General features: G+C 52.7%; 6 protein-coding genes across 6 annotated transcripts; 4 read left to right on the forward strand and 2 right to left on the reverse strand.

Annotated features, from left to right (window-relative positions):
• Positions 1–68: 68 nt before the first annotated feature.
• On the forward strand, positions 69–1,917 carry NUU61_000323 (C2 domain protein; the record flags this gene model as incomplete). The annotated part of the gene is made up of 2 exons (XM_056650907.1): positions 69–832; positions 894–1,917. The coding sequence occupies 2 exons, from the start codon at positions 69–71 to the stop codon at positions 1,915–1,917; spliced, it is 1,788 nt and encodes a 595-aa protein (XP_056515757.1).
• A 653-nt stretch (positions 1,918–2,570) lies between these two features.
• NUU61_000324 (putative ARF GTPase activator (Csx2)) lies at positions 2,571–6,214 on the forward strand (the record flags this gene model as incomplete). Its single annotated transcript, XM_056650908.1, has 4 exons — positions 2,571–2,634; positions 2,711–2,841; positions 2,912–4,764; positions 4,825–6,214. 4 exons carry the CDS (start codon positions 2,571–2,573, stop codon positions 6,212–6,214), a joined length of 3,438 nt encoding a protein of 1,145 aa, XP_056515758.1.
• A 2,545-nt stretch (positions 6,215–8,759) lies between these two features.
• Positions 8,760–10,815, forward strand: NUU61_000325 (putative YT521-B-like splicing factor; the record flags this gene model as incomplete). Its single annotated transcript, XM_056650909.1, has 4 exons — positions 8,760–8,865; positions 8,933–9,568; positions 9,650–10,221; positions 10,324–10,815. 4 exons carry the CDS (start codon positions 8,760–8,762, stop codon positions 10,813–10,815), a joined length of 1,806 nt encoding a protein of 601 aa, XP_056515759.1.
• A 651-nt stretch (positions 10,816–11,466) lies between these two features.
• NUU61_000326 (uncharacterized protein) lies at positions 11,467–12,243 on the forward strand (the record flags this gene model as incomplete). Its single annotated transcript, XM_056650910.1, has 1 exon — positions 11,467–12,243. The coding sequence occupies one exon, from the start codon at positions 11,467–11,469 to the stop codon at positions 12,241–12,243; it is 777 nt and encodes a 258-aa protein (XP_056515760.1).
• A 488-nt stretch (positions 12,244–12,731) lies between these two features.
• Positions 12,732–14,656, reverse strand: NUU61_000327 (sugar porter family MFS transporter; the record flags this gene model as incomplete). The annotated part of the gene is made up of 4 exons (XM_056650911.1): positions 12,732–13,481; positions 13,549–13,972; positions 14,030–14,286; positions 14,345–14,656. The coding sequence occupies 4 exons, from the start codon at positions 14,654–14,656 to the stop codon at positions 12,732–12,734; spliced, it is 1,743 nt and encodes a 580-aa protein (XP_056515761.1).
• A 618-nt stretch (positions 14,657–15,274) lies between these two features.
• stt4 (1-phosphatidylinositol 4-kinase STT4) lies at positions 15,275–21,792 on the reverse strand (the record flags this gene model as incomplete). The annotated part of the gene is made up of 11 exons (XM_056650912.1): positions 15,275–16,564; positions 16,627–16,914; positions 16,976–17,179; positions 17,237–17,492; positions 17,560–17,931; positions 17,996–18,371; positions 18,418–18,555; positions 18,624–18,732; positions 18,786–21,491; positions 21,541–21,724; positions 21,785–21,792. The coding sequence occupies 11 exons, from the start codon at positions 21,790–21,792 to the stop codon at positions 15,275–15,277; spliced, it is 5,931 nt and encodes a 1,976-aa protein (XP_056515762.1).
• Between the last annotated feature and the right edge of the window lie 147 nt (positions 21,793–21,939).

Raw genomic sequence — 21,939 nt, forward strand, 5'->3', positions numbered from 1 at the left:
CATGATATCACCGGGATGACATTTGCTCCCCCCGACTCTCTGCATAAATAAATCGACTCCCCCCCGCCATGGACACTCCCCAATCATTCCCCGTGCGGCCGATTGATAAGTATGGCCCCGAACTTGTCGAGAAGGCCGACCAGTTACAGAGCCGTGTGACAATGAAGGAAGATGCAAAGCCCGCCGGAGGGTTTGATGCCACCCCTATTCCTCGTGCCCCACCAGGCTATACTCTCAAGATCACCTTCCATCGGGGCGATGACCTGCCCGTCGCCGACTTTGGCAGCTTCTCATCGGACCCATATGTCCGCGCACAGCTCTTGGTGGATTTGCCCCGGCGTCACAAGCAGGATCCTGTGACGAGTTTCCGCACTCCCACCGTGCATAAGGACATGAATCCGGTGTGGAATTCCGAGTGGGTCGTGGCCAACGTGCCGGCTTCCGGATTCCTCCTGAAAGCCTACGTCTACGACGAGGACCCGGCCGACCACGATGACAAGCTGGGGATTGCTTTTATTTCAGCAAAATCCTTGTCTGATCAATGGCCGGGCATCAAGGAACAATCGTTCAAAGTCAAGAAACGATTCGGCAGCAAGCGAGTCTATCTCTTCACCAATGTCTCGGCGTTTGCGACAGGGCACCATCAGGAGTCCTTTTTGGTGGTCAGTATCGAGTGTCTGGGGAGAACTCCCGGTGACCAAGGGGGCCAAATGTATACCATTGGCCCCAACCATTGGTTCAAGCATACCTCTCCTTTGATCGGGCGATTGGCAGGGACCAAAGATCATGTCCAAAGTCAAGATGGCAGCGGTAAGGCTATCAGCCGCTATAAGTGCGTTTCCTCTTTTTCTCCCCTCTTCCTCGAAGATTCAAGTCTAACACGCCTCATCCAGTTTTCAAGCAATTCAAATACAGCTCACAGGCCCTGTGCCATCGGACCTTTATCATCGCTATGTTGAGTTCAGGCCCTTTGTGGCCGGAATGTTTCAAGCGCAGAGTTTAAGAGGGCGCATCTTGCATAAGGCCCTACACCATCAACATCAGCGGGTCTACAACTTCGACCGGACCACCGTTTCTGGGGTTTTCACTACGCCATGCCCAGAGTTTGCCCAGAAGTTCCTGGAGTTTGTACACTATGGCCAGGGCGGACGAATTTTCACTTACGTTCTTACGCTGGATGGACAGCTGCGGTTCACGGAAACCGGCAAGGAATTTGGGATTGATCTCCTAAGCAAGCACACAATGCACAGCGATGTATCGATCTATATTGCATATTCGGGCGAGTTCTTCGTCCGGCGACGCAAGCATCGTCATCGCCAGCATTCCCCGGAATCGCATCAAGAAGGATTTCCTGTGGAAGAAGGGGAAGGACCGGAGGAGGTCACCGAGATCTCGACGGAGCCATCCGACTACGAACTCTTTATTGACAACGATAGTGGGACATACCGCCCCAACGCGGAAAAGCTGCCGCTGCTGAAGGAGTTTATTTCCTCCAATTTCCCGGGCCTTCATGTGACTACCCTGGATTGTCAACATGACGCAGAGCGGATGGGTCAGATGAAGGAGGAACAACGGGAATTCAAGAAATCCCATGGCCACTTGATCACTTTCCTGCAGCAGAGTAGCGTGTCATCCCTGTCCATCTCGAGTTCGGAAGAGGAGGAACTCAACGCACGCAGCGGCGAGCCCAGCCGGCAGCGAGGCGACCTGGCGCGACGAGTCCACGAGATGCGCGATGTCCGAAGCCAAGTGATGAAATGGGTGGAAGCGGATGGGCATGCGGACCGGTCCAAGCACCGATATTACTCGGGGCGCGAAAGGGCTCCGTCGACAGGCGAAGTACGCTCAGGAGGACAGGAGCCTGGGATGTCTCAAGCGGCTACTTCGCATCCTCGGGAGTCTTTGAACCCGACTTGACGTTTGTTAGAGCATAGAACACTCTCTTAATTCAACCCAGTGACTTCTAATATCATGGCTTTTTTGATGTTTTTTGGCCCCTTTCTCGTAAAATTACCTGCCCCCTCGAATTTTCTATTTTTATGTCGCTTTGTTTTCGAGAGTCCCGCCATCTCCGCCTCCTTTCGCCTGCAGATCCCCAAGCAGAATGTCGGGGGGGAATACCCACGTCCAAAATGCAGATGTTCAAAGTCAGTAGATTGAAACCAAAGATCAAATGACCAAAATGATCAAGTGGCAGTTTTTTAAAGATCACCAAAATCTAAGAATTTCATGGTCAACACAACGCCCTGAAAAACAAGGCATCCTATATGGGTGCCTGGGGTTTGTTCTTTTCTCCGATCGAAGTGAATCGACTGAATCGGATCATCCAACAAGCTCCGACTCCACCAACCTCCCGCGCTTGGCTTGAACCCCCCCCTCATCCACTTCATCACCTCTACTCTCCTCCCGCCTGTACGACTGAATGACGGATCATTTGGCCTATTCTCTCGCTTCGACTTTGAGCTGGCAATCCGACTGCAGGCTTGCAGACCGTCGATGGCCATCGACTGGTTCGCTGCCCTGGAATCCTTCACGCGCCGTGACCTAATCCCTTGGGTCTCTGCAACATCATGGGGAATGTCGCCAGCCGTCTTGACGATGCGGGGAACTTGTTCTTCAAAGACCAGAATCGGTGTATGTTTGAAGTCGCTCGCCCTTTCTGCCGTGAATCGCCCCCAGTCCCAACATGCTGACGGAAAAATCTCTGTAGTCTCGATCGCATCGGTCACAATAAGCAATTCGAGGCGTCGCCTGTTGACGCTATCCCCGAATGCGTTCCCGGCGGCGAGGTTTGCGGCGAAGCGGGATCCTGGTGATGATGCCCCTATCGAATATATTCAGGTACACAAAGCCCCGATGGTCCACATCCCTCCCCCGCGGCAAGTTAGTTGACCACAAATCAACATCATAGGACCCCGACTCTCCCTCGTCTGCGCCAATCCCGACATTTCTGCTGCGCCTGTCGAACGACGACGAGTTGATCTTTAATTTCACGTTCATTCTTCGACAGACGCAAACCGGCAACGTCGTCAACTCCACCGTCAATGGTGTCTCGACTTCACTTCCAGATGTAGCCGACACGGTACTCACGGGGCTGACGTTTGCCCACGCGACAAACTCAAAGGAACTCGACAACTTGATCACAAGGGAGTTTCACGCAAATCCCAATCTGCAGAACAACTCCAACGTTCAGCTGGTCGGAGATTTTTCCACCCACAGCACCCCCTCGGTGTCGTTTGACTGGTCGTGGACCTGGAAACCCCCCAAGACGACTGAGGATAAAGGTGGCGGCTGGCGGAACAGCTGTAGCTTCTTGGATTATGACCAGCGGACAAACCGCCTGAACACCCTTGCCCACTTTTCTTTCTGGGTACACAATACGGTCCGCCTGCTGCCGTCCCCTCAGATCTCGTCGCCGAACCTAGAGTTGCCCGTTCCCCTGCGCACCCGCATTCCCTCCACCCAGTCCGTTCTCTCTCAGTTCAGTGATGCTGAGACTCTCTCTAACCCTAACCTTCCTTCGACTACCCCGCCGGAGACCGCAGATGGCACTGCGCCGCCTCCGCCACCAAGCGTCCCCCCACCTCCGCCGCCAGTCAAAGTGGATCTGCCGCATTCCCGACCAGGTGATGATATGAGTGCTGTGGAAGATGGCCCGCTGTTCCGGGCCACAATGAAAGCTCTAGAGCAAAAGACGGGGAACATGCGCGCCAAGATTAAAAAGGTTCTCAAGAAAGCCGAGGCTGCCCAGCAGGCACAGGCCGGCTGTAATGATGCCATGGAAGCGTTCCTGGGATCACTGAACGACGCGTCTACATCCAACGCCAATGCCATTCAGCCTGCCTTGGACCACTACTTTGAGAAGATCGCCCGGCAGATCCTAAATTTTGAGCAGCTCAGCACTCTCCAGCTCCAGAAACTCGTCATCGAGCCTCTGATCAAACTTTACCATAACGACATCAAACAAGCCGAGGCAAAGAAGAAGGAATTCGACGAAGAGAGCCGCGACTATTATGCATACGTCAGTCGGTACCTGGGCCAGCGGCAGGACTCGCTGAAGGAGAAGAAGCGGGCCGAGAGCGATTCAAAATACCAAGCCAAGCGGCGCAACTTCGAGCTCAAGCGCTTTGACTACTCTTCGTTCATGCAGGATCTGCATGGGGGGCGCAAAGAGCAAGAGGTTCTCTCACATCTCACCAAGTATGCGGATTTCCAGGCCAAGAATTTCTTGGCGGCTGCCAAGAAGGTTGAAAACATGGTCCCTCAGTTGGATGCTCTCTGCCACGAAGTGAGCCAGGCCGATAAAGAGTTCCAGTTCCAGCGGACCGAGCGCGAGGAGAAGCGCAGAGCGTTGGAAAAGAACAGCAACCCGTATCTCGAGCCCGATGTTGTGGCCAGTGCGGCGAATGCAGCGTCTGTGTCCACCGGGACGGTTAACGGGGCTGCCCACGAGACCGAGTTAGGTCGGGCCGATAGCACAGGCTCTCAGCTCCGTGGTGTGGTCAGCAACAGTTCATCTGTTTCATCCCAAGCAAATGCGGGATCCGTCAGCTCCGTCGGAACGAATGCACCTCCATCCAACGTAGGGTCTGCCGGTAACTTAGGGCAAAATCGGTTCAAAGGCATTCGAGACCTCGAGGAGCGAGACGCTCTTGGGTCTGAGCGAGCCGCGGGCCAGCAACGAAAAGAAGGTCTTCTCTGGGCCCTCTCTCGTCCTGGTTCGCACATCGATCCAAAAGGAATTAACAAACAGGCATGGCATAAGTAGGCTCCCCCCGGTCTTCAGTGCGTTGCAGTGCTAACATTCACTTCCCTCTTTCTCAGGTTTTGGATCGTATTAGATCAAGGGAAATTGTCTGAATACAGCAACTGGAAACAGAAGCTAGACCTACACATGGAGCCTATTGATCTTCGGATGGCGTCAGTCCGAGAAGCTCGAAATGCGGAACGGCGATTCTGCTTTGAAGTCATCACTCCTCAATTCAAGCGCATCTACCAGGCCACCTCAGAGGAGGACATGGCGAACTGGATTAGGTCGATCAACAACGCCCTCCAAAGTGCAGTCGAAGGGCGAGGGGTGCCACCCACGCTTCCCGTGTCATCCAAAAATGAATCGTCGGCGGGTCGTGACATCGGTTCGGTCCTTACTGGGAAAAGCTCCTCGGTGTCAGGCCATCACTCGTATTCATCCAGTGCCAGCAACAACAGCGTGAACCGCCGCACGACCGTTGGGGCGCGGCCCAGCTACGTCCGCAATGACAGCAACAGCTTTGAAGAGAATCCGGCACGTCTCTTGCAAGCTGTACGGGAAGCGGACCAGGGGAACAATTGGTGTGCTGACTGCGGATCAATGTCCAAGGTGGAATGGGTGTCGATTAACCTTGGGATTATCCTATGCATCGAGTGCAGTGGCATTCACCGGTCCCTAGGAACACACATTTCCAAGATTCGATCGCTCACGCTGGACGTGCATTCCTTCTCAAATGACATCGTCGAGATCCTCTTGCAGATCGGCAACCGGGTCAGTAACATGATCTGGGAGGCGACGTTGGACCAGTCTGTCAAACCGAATGCGAGCTCGACGCGAGAGCAGCGTCTCAAGTTTATCACCGCCAAATACGCCGATCGAGCGTATGTGGAACGCCTGCCTTCGCCACGATCGCGCTTTGCGACCCCTGACGAAACCCTTCTCGCCTCGATCAAGAGGAATGATATCCAGGGCGTCCTCTATGGGGTTGCATTGCGGGCTAATGTCAACGTCGCGGATCGCTCTCGCAACACACACGCTGTATTTCTGGCTCTCGCCGCCGCAGACCCGGCCTCCCCGGGCTCCACTCCCTCCAGTCTCTCAGCCCGATCCAGCGCAAAGACGATTCCGTTCCCCATCGCCGAATTGCTGGTTCAAAATGGCGCGGAAATTCCCCCGCAGCCACCGTCTATTCCTCTTTCCCCAGCGGCGCAGTTATATCTCAGCCAACGAACTGCACGGTCGTCGGCATTTAGCCCCCCTGCCCCTGCTGCACCCATCCCAGGGAAGTCCACCGCAAGTGACACTCTGGGGTCTCTCCCCACTATCCGCGCGAGCAAGGACAACTCCTCCACGACACAGACACCCAACTCCTTGGAACACAAGGAGAAGGATAAGCTCTCTAAGAGAGGGAGCGCGGGTGCTCGGTTTGCAGGAAAGGTGGCATCCCTTGGAATTGATCGATGAAGGGGCCGCCCCATAATCGTACTTATATGCACTTTAATGAGATTCGCATGAAAAATCCCCCTCTGATGTTTTCTTTTTCTGTGTCTTTTACTTGGGGTCTTGTTTGGGGTCATGGGTGGCCGGGCTTCGTTGGATTCAAGCTACCGATTTCTTCTTTTTTTCTGTGTTCATTCCTTTCTGATGCCCATACCATTCACCGAGGCTTGTGATACCAGGCCACGTTCGTGCTTTTTCTTTTCGTTTTTCATTTTTGTTCCTCCCAGTCTCCGATATACCACGATCGAATGGCATGGGACCGAGTATACCCTGTATTTAAGCTGCTTTCCTGTTCATGCTACCATAGCATCCCCCTTGAATCCATGTGGTACTATACAGTGCTATCTACATCAGTATTAACATCTCAACATTTACACGCTCAATTGAAGTGCCCCAAGATCTACCCACCCTGCAGTATACAGGAGGGTTGCCTGGCGGTGGCAACATTCCGTACTGTGTATAGTTACAAAGGGCATCGAAAAAGCCCACCGTGGGGCTGTGGCGTCTAGCGGTGACCAAAAGATGTTACATGAATGGAGACGCTCCTAGAAATAGCATGATCATTCCCCGAGAGAGATTTGCCCGAGTCTGTAGCCCACCAAGCCACTCATCACCAGCCAGTGAGGTAGTTTGTTTGGCGCAACATTGATCTTCGTCCAGCATACATAAGTACTGTATGGATACAGTACGTAGTACTCTTGGCCCATTTTTGGGGTTTTTTCTTCCGAGGATCGCAGCCACGTGAGAGCACCAGGGATGAAGATACATCCTGATTGGGGATTCTTCCCTGTAATCCAAGCCCGTGGAGAATCCCCAGTCGGACAAGACATGCGTGCGAAGCAGCGAGGGTGACGTGTGACATCTTCTGCAGGTCCACCGGGGCCAAAAGGGAAGAATTCGAGTCCCCATTGAATCCTGCATATGACGTCATTTGATGGTTCTCAAAGTTTTGGGGGAGAATCGTGGCTTTTCTTTGCACGAATAGCTCGGCGGCATCGTATGCAAAAGTGGCCACTCTGGCTGTTTCAAAGACACCCTGCGTATCGAATTCGGCCAGATTCGCATGTCGTCATATCTCCAGTAATGTAGTCAACAATACCTAGATGTACTTGAAGATGTGCCTGAGGTCTCAAGAGGTGTTGACATAAGCAGCATCGCATTGGCTGGCATCTCATCCCGGAGTGGGCCATCGAATCCTCCCACACAATCTGCAGTTCGCAGTGTACACCATCTGAAACAATAAAACAATAAGAAACGCTGACATCTGGAATCTTCGCTTCAACAGATTGGAAAGCTACCAACCCCCTCGAATCGGGTCTAGTGGCATCATGCCCCATTGACCCTTAGCGCAAAAGGCGTCGGGAGTCAATTCAATGCCCAAAATGATAGGCTGCTATTCGGACTTGCATCATATGGATACGCGACTACTATCGAGCAGATCCGTGGGTGCCTGTGACTAGCACCTTCTGGCATCACCCGCCCTCGGGTATGTCAGATCGTCTCTAGATCTCCACCCGTTGCCAATTCAGGACATTGTCAGTCCTTCCTTGAGTGGTTATCCCGAGAAGACCCTCCCATTCACCGGAGGAGAGAAAAAAAAAAGATGAGAGGCTGAGAGACCCACCGGCTCAGTCATCTCCATGGTTATACATTAGCTCCGACCTCCCACACCAAGTGAGCATGTTCCTGTCTTCAATCCTTTCCTTTCAACTCAATCCCTGCTTGAAAATCGCTTGTGTATGTTTGGTCAGACCCTTGTCCTAGGATCTGCTAGGTCATCTGTCGTTTTCAACCACAGAATCACCGAGGCTGTCTACATACTCTTCCCCCCCCCCCCTTTTGGGGGGCACTTCGACTTGTTTTGTCCCTGCCTTGATTTGACAAATGCCCCACTGAGAAGCCAGTATAGTTGGGTCTCAGGGCTCTACGAATCCCTTTCTTGAGGTAAGGATCCGATCCCACTCTACTAACTAGCCCTACAATCATTCGCTGTGGGTGCATCGATTGGCGGATTCCTATTTTTCCAGCTTGACTTGTCCCATATTCTGGCAATGCCAGTCTCTCTTGGTGTTCGATCTTCTTTTTTCGCTCATCTGTGTCTTGGCTATACTCTCGTCCCACAGGAAACCCGAGGCAGGCAATCGGCGTGCCCTATTTAGTGTGGTGCACACACATTGCATTCCTTCCCATCTCTATATTTCCCTCTTCTGCTGTTCTCCTTGTCATTATCCCCCCCAATCTTCGATTCCGTGTGGGCAAAGACCCTTGGTTAACCCTTTCATCTGGCATTGTGAGATTGAAGGGCAACCTCATTTGTCACTGGGGGTCGATCACCATTGGGAATAAACCCTGAGTGATTTTAGCATTCAGGTAAGCTATAAAAAAAAACACTACGATTCTTCGTTAGTGGGTGCTGCGACTTGATCGAGTCACTGAGACCGTTGCCCCTTGTAGGGAGTGCATCTTTCATCGTGGTTTTGGTCGTCTCCAACGTTCACGACCGAACTCCATGGGCGATGTTCCTTCAAGTAGGACCACTTCATCCCGATGGGAAATGGATAGGAAGTCCCCGGTGTCAAAACCAAACCTATCTTCGAGAACCACTCAGCCATCGGGTGAGTCCACAAAATTCTGCATTGGCTGCCAAGAACACCTCTCATGAGAATACTCTGAGGTCTGTAGGGAACCTCGTTGCCATTCAGCCCTCGTCGACCAATTTCGAACATCATTCGAGTCCAACAGGAGTTGCTGGCCATGGCCAGTATAGACCCCCGCCATCTCCCTTGAACATGGGCGGCATGGTTTACACCCTACCCTGTCACCATCCGCACTCGCCGTTCGAGCAGCAGTCACACCACTATCCACAACCAGCTCATGGACAAGAATTCATGTACCCTATGCACTCAATGACTCCCTTTTCCGGGCAGCACACCGGCGCAAGGGTGGCCTATGGTAGTCCATTCGCCCCGGCCTACGCACCGTACTCACCTCTGGGCTCGGCATTCCACCATGGAAATGCACATTACCAGCCAGTTGTGTCAAATGTACCAATGCACAATATTGCACCTCCTCGGGCATCTCACTATAACCCGGGATATTACCTTCATCCACCATTCGCCGCACACCCTGGACACGGAATTGCGGGTGGTCCTATGTGGGAGACTGGGTTTCAATCACGTCCAGGCACAAGTGCCTCGTCGAGACCTGGCTTCTCGCGCAAGGAATCAGAAAGGAAACATACAGAAAGGGAGTACGATGTTTCGAAGACGATTGTGGATGGCTCAAACCCCATGAAGTTGGTGCAATCCCAATCACCAGGTGAGTGTGTATTGACGTTTGAAGTCTGAAGATTCCTGAAGTGACTCCTTTACTAAAATTCAGTCTCCTGATATTGTACAGATACCCAATCTCGTTTCCACTCGAGCCCAGTCCTTCCCAGCACACCGCGAGGCCCGTCGAGAAAACCCAAACAGTCGGGCCATGCGCTCTGGGTGGGCAACCTACCTCCGGGGACCAGAGTGATGGATCTCAAGGACTATTTTTCACGAGAGGCGACCAGCGAGATCGAAAGCGTATTCCTGATCCCCAAGAGCAATTGTGCGTTTGTGAACTACAAATCAGCTCCCGCATGTGCCGCAGCGCTGGCACGATTTCATGACTCCCGATTCCAAGGCGCACGTCTCGTCTGTCGGGTACGCCAAGGATTCGCGGCATTGGGTTCTGGTGTGACGAGCATGGGTGTCAGTCCTCGGCTGCGCCCTGGAGACACTGCAACGAATCTCTCTGGCGATGAAACCCTCATGTCGCCTGAGACGGGAACTGGTCCACCACCGGATGCGAACCTGTCCCGAATACCGGCTCGATACTTCATCGTGAAGAGCCTGGCGGTAGATGATCTCGAGCTCAGCAAACAGAATGGCATCTGGGCCACCCAGGTGCACAACGAAGCTAATCTGAACCAAGCGTACGAGGTAAGTGCGGTGTATCTATTGCATGGTCTTGAATTTTGTGACTATTCTTTACTTTTGTTATCTTCTTTTACTGTCACAGCCATTTTAACTCACCTGCTGCAGACCGCCGACGAGGTATATCTGATCTTCTCGGCGAACAAGTCGGGCGAGTATTTTGGATATGCTCGCATGTCGTCACCCATTCATGACAATGAGGAGCTCGCCTTAAAAATGCCGCCGCGACCTGACCCATTGCCCGAGAGGCCAGGTGAAGTGTATGTGACCCCAACAACAGCCACTTCCACGGCGCCCGCGGGACGGATCATCGATGATTCGATGCGGGGAACGATCTTTTGGGAAGTCGAGTCCTCCGATGAAGATACTGCCAGTGAGAAGAGTATCGATGGCCTGGAAGAACCCGTTGAGAGCCAGTCGTTTGGCAAACCGTTTCGGATCCAGTGGCTGTCTACTGAACGAGTCCCCTTTCACCGCACCCACGGATTGCGAAACGCGTGGAATGCCAATCGTGAAGTCAAGATCGCGCGCGATGGGACCGAAATTGAGCCGACAATCGGCCGGCAGGTCCTCGAGCTCTTCCATACCCCGAACACATGAGTTTCCCATAAAAGGTCCTTGAATATCAATGGGAAATGCAGCATGGAAAGGAGCAATCCCAGAAATATTCTTTGCATTTGACTTTTCAATCCCCCTTGGTTCAACATTGCGACTTTACTCCGCTCGATCATCGTGAGGTCATGATTGCTGCCGCCACCGGGCGATCAGTGGGGAACCTGGTCCTTATCGGGGCGAGTTGTAAGAGCGATGTGTCAGATGGGAATTAGACAGTGTCTAGAGAGGTTTCTTCTGGATTCTTAGAATGGATCATTTTGTCTTTCTCATTCTATCCTTCTCTTATTGTCCAAGTTCAAGCTGGGTATCTCCAACCCTGGAAAGTCCTGGGGAAATTCACGTCACCCTCGCTGACTCAGCGCTACCCCGGATCTTGGGCAAGCTTAACTCCAGTTAGCTCTCGGCCTCTCCCTTTCTCCTCTTGCCCCCCTCCTTCTCTTGTCTCGCTATTTTTCTTCCATCTCGAGCTTCTCCTCCCTCTGGGATTTTCCCCCATTCCGTTCCTCGTGCTTCATATTCCATTTTGTCCCATTTATATCATCTACCTCCCCTCCTTCCAGTTCCCATTCCCATGAAAAGGGCGGCGAGTCCGTCCGAATCCTGCCCTCTCGTGACTCGATTCCCCTGATCGAAACCATGTCCAACGATCGCTCAACCTCCCCCATCTCCGTCCCCAACTCCGACGCCCGCCCACGTCGTGGCTCCCTCGCCTCTGGCCTCCCCTTCACCGACCTCTTCTCGAAGCAGAGCCATCCCTCGGCTTCCCAGGCAGGGAACCCGGCGTCCACGTCGGCCAACCAGCAGCGCCGGCTCTCCATCACCACGCTTGGTCTCTCTGGATCCCCAACGCAGACCTCTGCGTTTGGAAAGGGTAATCTTCGGCGGGGCAGCCTCTCCAGCTCCCTGGGGTCCAACGTCCCCGCCCCAGAAGATGCCGTGGCGGAGGATGCAGAGGGAGCCTCGCCGGGCACCACCCCCAGTTCCCCATTTGCTCGGCGAGTCTCCTTTGGTGCACAAGCTCTACGTGAACATCGTGCCGGAAGCATAGGCAACGGTAGATTTCCCCCCTCTGGTTCCTCCCTGGCAGAGTCCCGCCGATCTGTGTCATCGGCTACCCGATCACCCGCAAGTATCTCAGTTTCTCCCAAGGACGAGAGATCTAACGCGTCGCGGCGACCCTTAGGCGAAGGCTTTAACTGGTCGGAAGCCCTGCGCTCCCGTGCGGAGCGTGCCCCGTCCATCGGCGGCCCGGTCTCCCCGCAGAGCCAGCAGGCGGCCCGCCAGTCGGGTCACCAGCGGGCTGCCTCCATTGCCTCCATGGAGCAGCCCGCTCGGGAAATTCCCAAGCAACCCAAACAGAATAAGCCCGATTTCTTCCAGGAGAAGATCTTACGCGGCGATTTTATGGATTAGGGGGAGGGTCGCTTTGAGGTTTCTCATTGAGTTCTCTACCCTTTTTCATCCCGTCTCTCTCCAAATTGTCCTTTCTTGTTGTGATTGATTCTGGGCCTGTTTTCCTTTTCCGCGTCTCGTCCTGGTGATGCCGAAGCGACACTTGATCTCTGAACATCAAATTGACACGATAGGGTTCTTTCACTGGTTGCAAATATACATAAGAATTGCCTTCAATCCACATACGTAAATCCCCAAATAATATCTCATTTTATGGCTCATCTACTGGTTTATCTATACACAATATATGTCCATCCACCTCTCACCCCTATGTAAAACCATCCAGCTCCCTCCTACTAACCTTGTTCAAAACGACATAAAATACCACACAATCAAGTAACGTTAATGTGACGTCCTTAGCACGGCACATGTGTCCTGTTAATGGCCCTGAAAGACCATTCCACCGACCCAATCTGCTTCATTCCTTGCTTCTCCAAGGACCGACTCAGTCATGTCGAGGTCGACGGCCCAGTACCAGGGTCTTCTGCATGGGCATGTGCCGGGGCGACACCCTCTTGCTTCTTGCTGATCGACGCCTCTTCCTCTTCCTGGTTGTACTTCTTAGCCAAGCGCCGATCTATCAGTTGGTTCGTGCTGAGCTGCTCCTCCGGGGCCGGCGGTGTCCACTTGCTGCTCTTCCATGGCGGGACGCGCATGACATACATCATGTCCATCTCTTCAAGTGTCCTGTCCTTGCCCTCGAGAACAAAGAAGTAGACCACCAGCACCGCCACAAACAAACACCCGGCAAAGACGTAGCCGTACGCAAAGTCGATATCGTGCGCGATGAACGGGGTGAAGAAACTCAGCAGGAAATTCCACAGCCAGTTCGAGGCGGTTGCCATGGCCATTGCGCGGGCCCGGTACCGCGAGGGGTACAGCTCGGCCACAATCGCCCACACCATGGGACCCCAGGTCATGGCAAAGCCGGTGATGAACAGACAGGCAAAGACCACCATCGCTTTGCCGGCGCCTGGGGTGTTTTGCGGGGTATGTACATCCAGCGAGAAGTGGCCCACCGAGGCAAATATCATAAAGCACACGAACATCCAGATGCCGCCCGCAATGAGAGACTTGCGTCGGCCAAAGTGTTCAATGACGTACAGGCCACCAAAGGTGGTGCCGAAGTTGACACCTCCGAGAATCATTTGCGTCACAAAGGTGTTGCTGATGCCGGCTCCGTTGAAGATTACCGTTCCCTGATGGGAAAACCATTAGTGCCTGTCTTCCTTCTCGGCTCAAGAGTATGCCGGGAGGGAGACTTACATAGTAGAAAAAATAGTTGGCTCCAGTCAGTTGCTGCAGTGCCTGAAGCACCATTCCAAGGACGATGCGATAGGGCATCCGCGGCGCCTGGAACATTTCTATCCAGCCATGCCATCCTCCTTTCAATCCTTGTTCGGCCTCGAGTTGCTCCTGGATCTCTAGAATCTCATGTACAATAACCCGATGGTTCTCGGGAATACCGTAGAGCTTGGACATGGTCCGCTTCGCTTGATCAGTACGTCCATGGCGGTAGTCGTAACGGGGGCTCTCGGGGAAGAGAAGGATGCCCAGTCCTAGTAGAAGACCCCATAGATGGGTAATTCCCAGTGGGATTCTCCAGGAGGCCGTGTTATTGATCGACTCCGTACCGAAGTTGATGCAGTAGGCAACGAAGATGCCCAGCGTCACGAACAGTTGATAGGAGCTTGGGTGCTATGTTAACATCCAAGGTGAATTCAGAATAGCCTTCATTGGTACTTACCACACCATGGCTCCTCGAATGTGTCTCGGGGCAATTTCGCCCTGGTACATAGGTACCAGTAGTGAACAGGAGCCCACTCCGAATCCAGTGACAAACCGGCCCATCATAACCTGATACCATTTCCCTGCCGGCGACGAAATCTGAATAATGAGGCCAACGTGCAGAATGATGCACCAAAAGAATATGGACCATTTTCGGCCAATGCGGTCCGTCAGAGGGCCCGCGACGAGAGCCCCCAGCAAGGTTCCAATGGAAAGCTAGTCGAGATAGTTAGATACCAAGCATGCTGCTATCTACTCGGCAACTCTCACGTACCAGAGACACAATCAACCCCGAGCGCACGTTGCTAAAGGAGTGGGTGCCGTCCGGCAGCCGCTGGGCATATCGTTGCTTGTAATTCTTCATCTCAAGAAACCCAGAGATTTGGCCGGTGTCGTAGCCGAAGATAATGCCACCGATTGAGACAAAAGCACCCAGAATTAGTGAGCGCCATGTTATCCAGGGTACATGAGACTCGTCCATCGAACTGCTTCTCTTCTCGCGGTCGACCGATCCTCCAGACAGGTCAGTCAGTGGCGGGGACTCGGTCCCTTCACCAGTTTGCTTTTTGAAAAATGGCACCTTCATCCTGTAAGAAGAAGTGCTCTCTAGTCTTTGGAAAGGAAGGTCAGTGGCATATGCCTGTTCATGCGATCGGTCCAAATGAGAGGATGGTTAGAACATGGAAATGGGCAAGATACACATTTTCCCAAGTCCCACAGCCTTGAATCATCGATCGCCACCTCCAGCACATCCTTGGGATCGAATGTGACCGTCATGGATAAGCAAAGGTGCCGCCTCCCAGGAACGTAAGTCATGGGCGTGATGTTCACCTCAGGGCACCGTAACGGCATCAACAGGAATCAGGCTTAGGGTCCCTTCCAACCCCATAGCCGATCAACAGCGAGTATCTTCTGGATGTGCGGGAGCTCATATATTGTTCGGGGAGAGCTTGTGGCGGACAAACGAAGTCATGACGTCAATCATCTATGTCAACATAGAACACCCCAAACATCAACCACGTCTCGCGAGCTCGAATAGCCAAAATACCCAACAACTACAGGTTTAAATCAGTATGGAAATGAGCATGGTATAGTGGTCAGCTTCTGCATAGTATGACAAGCAGTCGAGATTAAATTATAATACAGAAGAGTGTGAGCCAATTCGAAAATTAAACCAAATGAGAAGAATTGAAACAAAGCTGGATCAGTAAGGAATGCCGTTGGTCATCAGCTGGAACTGATCGTAGCCCTTGGTTGATCTGCTCATGTAGGACTTGCGCACAAGCTCTCGCATATACTCAGCAGCATCTCTGTCGCTCTTATCCAGTACAAACCGGTCTTGGAAGTTTTTGAGACTCTCGGGTTTGAAGCAGGGCAGACCGCTGTCCAGCATCAACGACACGATATGAGACAGCTTGCTGCTATACGGACGTGAGGCCAGGAATGCTTTGACGACCAAGGATTCGAACCACCGGTAGGGTTGCGTGGCAGTCGGATTGTGTGAATTGCCCCCGGGTAGGCTCAGGCCTGAACTGCTGCTCGGCTGATGAGCCGGACTGTGCGTCCCACCCATGACGGCCACCATTTCAGATGTTAACTTGAAGGGCGCTCGCTCAAAACGTACGCCACCAGGTGCAATATCGAAGCAGAATCCAAAATCGATATGGATGATGTGCCCAGCATCATCCACCATGATATTCCCGTTGTGCCGATCCTTGAACTGCAGAAGATAGGAGATCACAGAGTACGCAGCCATACTCTTGACGAAGTTGGTACGCGCCTCTTGGAATCGGATCGAGTCCTCGCCCCCGTACTTGGACACGAAGTAGTCGTATAGCCCATTCACGGCCTCACGCCCAAGCATGTCACGGGAGATGGAGTTGGGCAACACGTCAATCACGCCACAGCCAGGTGCCGTGGAGGTCACCCGGTAGGGGAAGACCCAGACGTCCAGACCCACGCCGGCGAAGATGCTGCGGAAGGCGGCAATCATTTGCAGAGCGAGCATGTCTTGACGACAGTCATCGCCAACTTTGAAGATAGCCGACTGCCAGACTTCGTACGTCTCCTGGTCGGACTCCGACGAATGCGCACCGCGCTGGCGCGGGTCGGGTCCATAACCGCCAGCGTGCGTGACGTCGGCTTTTCCATCCCACCGTGGCCTGTTCTTCTGGATCCGGAAAGTTGCCATATAGGGCGCCTTCGCATGGCTTTGCAGGGGCTTGCCGGATTTTCGATCGATTCCCACAACAACCCCGTCAGGGTTGCTGGGGAGATAGACTCCAACCTCCACCTTGATCTTGCGTAACTCTTCCTCGATCTTTTCCTTTTTCTCGGGCTTGCTTTTCTTGATGTACGGACGAAGCTTGCCCGAAACACCAGTGATCTCGTTGAAGAACGAGAACTCCCTTTCGTAGAAGTTACGCTCTTCGTCCGAGAAGCTCGAAATCAAGCTTTCAATGAAACGATCCAAAGTTGGTTTGAGAGGATCCGGCTGGTAAGATTTCCAGGTTAGCTACCGAGAATAATCGATGCGCGAGTGTAGATAAAACTTACCACCTGAGAGTCCTCGTCTTTGTAAGAATTGGCTTTCATGTTCCAAATCACTTGATGCGCAAACAGTTGCGACAGCTTGGCTGTTTCCAGGATATAACGTTCGACATAGCCCAGAGCATCGTACCGTAGAGCCTGGACCAGTTGAGGCACAAAGTAGAAGCGGACGTCGATCGAATGGCTCTCCAAAGCTCGCATAGCATACTGCAAAATGAACGGGTGGTTGCCGTAGGCAGGCAAGAAGTATGTAAGAGCTTCGGTGGGGTTGACGGGAGCCCAGAACAATAGATACTGGGAGGGAGTTGGGATTAGGTGATGCTGGCAATTTAGGACGGCAAAGCATAAAACTAACCTTCAATTGCCAAGAGACATCAGTCGGTAGAGATGAGTCGAACATAATTTCCAGCGCACTTGGCTCGCCAATGACCTTGTCAGGGAAGTTCATGATCAACCACCGAACATCACTCTGCATTTTCGCCGAAGGGAATCGGGCAGCCATCTGAATCGCCAACCCTGGATTCTCGGCCCAGGCAAGCCGCAGAAAAGATGAAGCACCCTATTATGAACGTTAATGTCAGGTGGCGAGGCAAATGGTAAGCCAATTCAAGCATACTTCTGTAGAGTTCTTGTTTCCCATAACTACGGGCATGTGGTGTTTCCGCTCAGGCTCCAGAGGGAAAAGCCAAACGCGGAGTCGCGAGCGCTCGTTCTCGATGAGAGTTTGAACCAAGTCCTGTTTGGCCTGCAAAGACTTGAATGACCCTTGTGCATGAACAGCAAGGCCTCCAACACTTCGTAAAGCACTCATCACGTCGGCCATAATTTTGTCCTCGGCTTTGATCTGCAGCCGGTTTCCTCCAAATGACCATCTAGAAACAAGGGCACGTCAGAGAGGGGAAAGGTCATTCGGGCGTGAGCTGAAGAGGATAAACATACCGTGGGGGGTGCTTGAACCAGCTCAGAGCAGCAGAGAGAACCTGATCTTTGAGTTTCCAGGATGCACTGTTGTTTCGAGGGCTGAGATATCTCAAGACTTTCAGTCCGAACAGAACAATACGAAAGTGTATCTCCCGTGCCAGAGGATGGCCCTTATTTTTCACAAGGCCCACGAGTGTACTGTTCATGAGGCGGCAGAACAATTGCTGGTCTTGCAGATTGCCCAGGCGAATGGCATTGAAATGGCTCTCAAAAAACTGAAGAACACGCATATGTGGCGAGAGTGTGTCCTGGGCTTTTTGCTGTTTTTTGAGCATCAGAGCTTTGTCGGTTGGCAAAAGCTCAATTTTAGTGTGCAGCGGGTCAAGGTATCTTGGACGGATTAGCTTGTTAACATCCCAATCGTACAGGGGAGTTGAAGTAACAAGATACATACCCAAAAGAAGGATCAAACAGCCCCTTCCGACGCTGGATGCTCCTTTCCCAGGATTCAACCACTTCTGCTAGAATCCGCGGCTCAGTGCTTGGGTTTTCGTGGATAACCCCGAGCCATAGAGAGACTCCTAGCTTGATGACTTCCTTGGTGAAAATCTGAAAGGGCAAGGCAACGAGGTAATGAACCACAGAAAGCCGGGGTTTGCTACTACTACAGATAAGACCAGCGGCCTGCCGCAGGGCATCCCTCACTTCAATGAGGGGAATGTCATCGCCGTTGATGCTCCGCTGGTAAAGACCGGAGAGAGCATGTTCCAAGTTCTCAGCAGACTCGGGTCGGAGTTCCGCTCCAATATTTCGACCTTTGGGCCGCCAGGCTATTAGTCGTGGGCAATCCAGTATGGACTAGCAGCTGGGACTCACCCTGGTTGCCAAACACTTCCCCTTCCAAACCGTTCACAGGAGGCATATCGGGGCGACGGTACTTCTGACGCGTTGTATACAGTGCCATAAAGTCGGAGGCAACATTTACATCGGCGCTTTCAGAGCCATCAATAGACCCTACTCTGCAGGTTAGATGAAAATTGCTGAAAGGAAAAATGGCTGACATCTCTGGGGAAAGAACTTACCAAGCCGTGGGTCGGTCTGTGGTATAAGGGAGCCCATTTCCATAGCGAAAGATCGACCCATGGAGATATGGCCGTAGCCACCGTCGTCATCATACTCGGACAGGTAGGTCTTGTTTGCAAATTAGCTCATGCTCGCAACTTTTTACATCGCAATCTGCGTACCTGAAGTAAACCCTTGATATCCAACGGTGCAATGTTGAGAACTGCTGTTACCCAAGTCTTGGCTCGTTCCAGGAACCGGTTCAGGGTCGCTCGTCTCAACGCGTAGTTATCGGGGAGGTCAACCTTCACAATTCCCCGGGGAGAAATGAGCGACGGCTCCCACTCGAACTCATCTAGTTCTCCTTGGAGGCATGCCGACCACATCACGGTCAATATCTCGAGCAAAGCAAAGAGCGAATGCTTTTCGCAAAGCGCAGAAGGACATTCGCGGATAATTTTGTCTGCACACAGCGTTGCTATGCTTTGCACTCTTTCGATTCGATGGCAGCATGCCACCAAGAACTCGGCAAGCTGCTTCGACAAGAACGGGGCCGAAAATTCATCATGTTCTCCAGAAAGGGTCAGTGAGAGATAACAGGTGATGACTCTGTCCGCAACGGCGTTCATAGAGGCAAACATCTCTGGCGTAGTGAGGGCGGGGTCCAGGAAATAACTGAGGATTTTGGTGCAGTTCCCCGACGATGCCCGAAGACTTTCGACCAACAGCACAGCATTCAAAAAGACCGCTCTTGAGTAGTCCAAGCGTTTGATGTCAGATTCTCGACCAGCCAGTTTAGAAATGAGCGTTCGCTTCTGCTCCATGATCCGTTGTGGTCCCGGTCCCCGCCGGAGCACGGTGTTGAGCTCGACATCACTTTCGAGTGACTCCATGCGATCCTCGGCCACCAGAGGCGGAGAGAAGTTTGCGAGCAAGCGGAGCTCTTTGAGGTGTTGCTGAGCTACACTCGAGTCGAGTGAGATTCCATGGATGGCCATGTTAAACCACGCATCGCGGAACAAAGACAAAGCGGTTTCATCGTAATCCTGTGCCGGTTGGGAAGCCCCTTCAACACTGCTGTTGGAAGATACGAGCAACGCAAGTGGTTTCAGAAGTGGAGTTATGTCACCGGGTGCAAAAACAATTTCTCTGTGATGCTCATTTTCAAGGTCGGGAACATCCCCTTTGTTGACAATACTCTCCAGTAAGTGGGTCAAGTAGAACCGGTGGAGTGGGGAACTTCTGTCCAAATTTATGGAAAGATATGCCATGGCGCATTGAACAGCATCAGAGATCAGATTCAAGCCTTTGTTAACCCCATCACGGTAGATGCGAGCGTAGAACTTGAGCAGAAGTTGGAATTCAGCTTGCCCACTGCTCAGAGCGAGAACGGCTGTCTCCTGGATGATGTATGCATCCACCGCAACATTAATCTTTCCAATTTTTTGAAGGAGCATGGACTGAGCCAGGGCGCTGATCTTGTCGTCGTTGCAGCTGGTCGCGACGGTGACGATTGTATGGATGACATTCCGGTAGGATGCACCATCATCCTCGCCATTCACCGAAAGAGATACTAGACTCCCATTCTTCGGCTGTAGATAAGCTGTTGGGTTATTCACCAGCCCGGTGGGATCTCCAACCAACTGATCTTGGGATGATGGATCGGTGTTGCCGCCGGGGCTCAGCGCGTTGCCCAAAGAATACAAAGTTGTAATCACGGCGTCCTCGGAGAGAATGGTCAGGATCTGCGCGAGACTCCGAGCGGCTACTGAAACAACTGAGCCCGTCAACATACCTCCCTCGACCACAAACCTCAGCAGACAGCGCCTCCCGATTGAGGCACCATTGGAGGACATTCTCGCAAGAATTGCGGTGCATTTCAATGCGGTTATGGCCAGCTCAACGCACGACATTTGCTGGGGATCGGCCAGTGTCTCCTCGAGCCTGGATAAGAGTACATCGTTGTTTGCCGCATCTTCACCAAGGATCACACAATTCAGGAAACCCACCAAGGCGTCGCCTTTGACCGAGAAAGCAAGCCGTTGCTGCCATGGTGAGCCGACCTGCAGGTAATCGGAGCCATCCTCCAGCAAGTGAATTTCCTCGCTGATAATGTCGGTGATCCGCTCAACCAGAGTAATGTCTGCCTCATCATAGCTTTTAGCAATACCGACGCCAGTCATATAGTCGTCTAACAGCTGGTCATCCGACAAGTTCTGGGATCCGAGGAGAGATGCCGCGCACGATTTGACGAAGCGCATGAAGCCTTCTTGCACGAGCATGCCGCCCAGTGGGCGGCCGCGAGCAGCATATCGACGGGTATACTTTTTCCAATTCTTGGAAGCACTCTCCACGCCACTTGCATTGCGAATGGTAGAAGAGGCTGTCTCCACCGCGATCATGAAGGATTCCGAAAGCATCCCGCGCATATGATCGATTAGCCTTAGCTTCTCAGTCGCAGACCAGATGACAGTGTATTTGGCCGAGGCTTCCAGGAAACCAACAAAGGACACCGCGATTGACAGAATAGCAATGGAATCATGTACCACGCCTTTACTGCCTGCTTCTTTCGAGTACTGAAAGGGTGTGACCGCATTGATCGCCTCGGCGCAGTTGTGCAAATAACTATTAATGGCATCGACTGTCTTCTTCCGCAGGCCTGGATACTTTGTTCCCAGTGATAACAGCGCCAGAGTCACGTTGTAGGTGAGCGACTCCCACGGCGAGGGCTTGACACTCTGAAGAAATGGGGACGACTGGAACAGTTGACTGGGGGCTTCTGGCAAATAGGACGACAGCTGAGATACCAATCGTGCGGCGTGCTCGAGGTCGTTGACAGCAGAGGCGGCTTGACAGAGGGCCAGGAGGACATCTAGTTCACGAATGCCCTATCAAAGTCAGTTTGCACCACCACGGCGGAGACAAGAATGGGCATACCATTGGAACTCGAGATGTCGGAGCCTGACCCCTCAACACACCATTCAGGGTCTCATCGGCCTGGGTGGTCGACCGGGACTGCTGCGACAGACGAACAAGCTCCGAACCATCGTCACGGGCGGGCGACTGAACAGCCAATGCCGCAAGTTTCTCAAACGCGGCGCGTCTGACGCCTCCCGAGAGTCTAAAGGGTTTTGTGAGCATGTAATCCCTGTGTGCCAATAGCGAGATAGCGACGACATACCCATCCATGTTTGGGACTTGCGATGGAAGAAGTCGAGAAGAGAGGAACAAGGTCAACAGGGGCAGATGCACGTGTTGCGCGAACCTAGGTCCGCGGCTCCGATCCACGGGACTTGGTTGTAAACACTGCGATTTCGATATTTTGATTTTCTTTTT

Source organism: Penicillium alfredii, assembly GCF_028826965.1.
Source record: "Penicillium alfredii strain IBT 34128 chromosome Unknown utg000001l_segment0_segment0, whole genome shotgun sequence".
In the NCBI taxonomy this organism is placed as follows: domain Eukaryota; kingdom Fungi; phylum Ascomycota; class Eurotiomycetes; order Eurotiales; family Aspergillaceae; genus Penicillium; species Penicillium alfredii.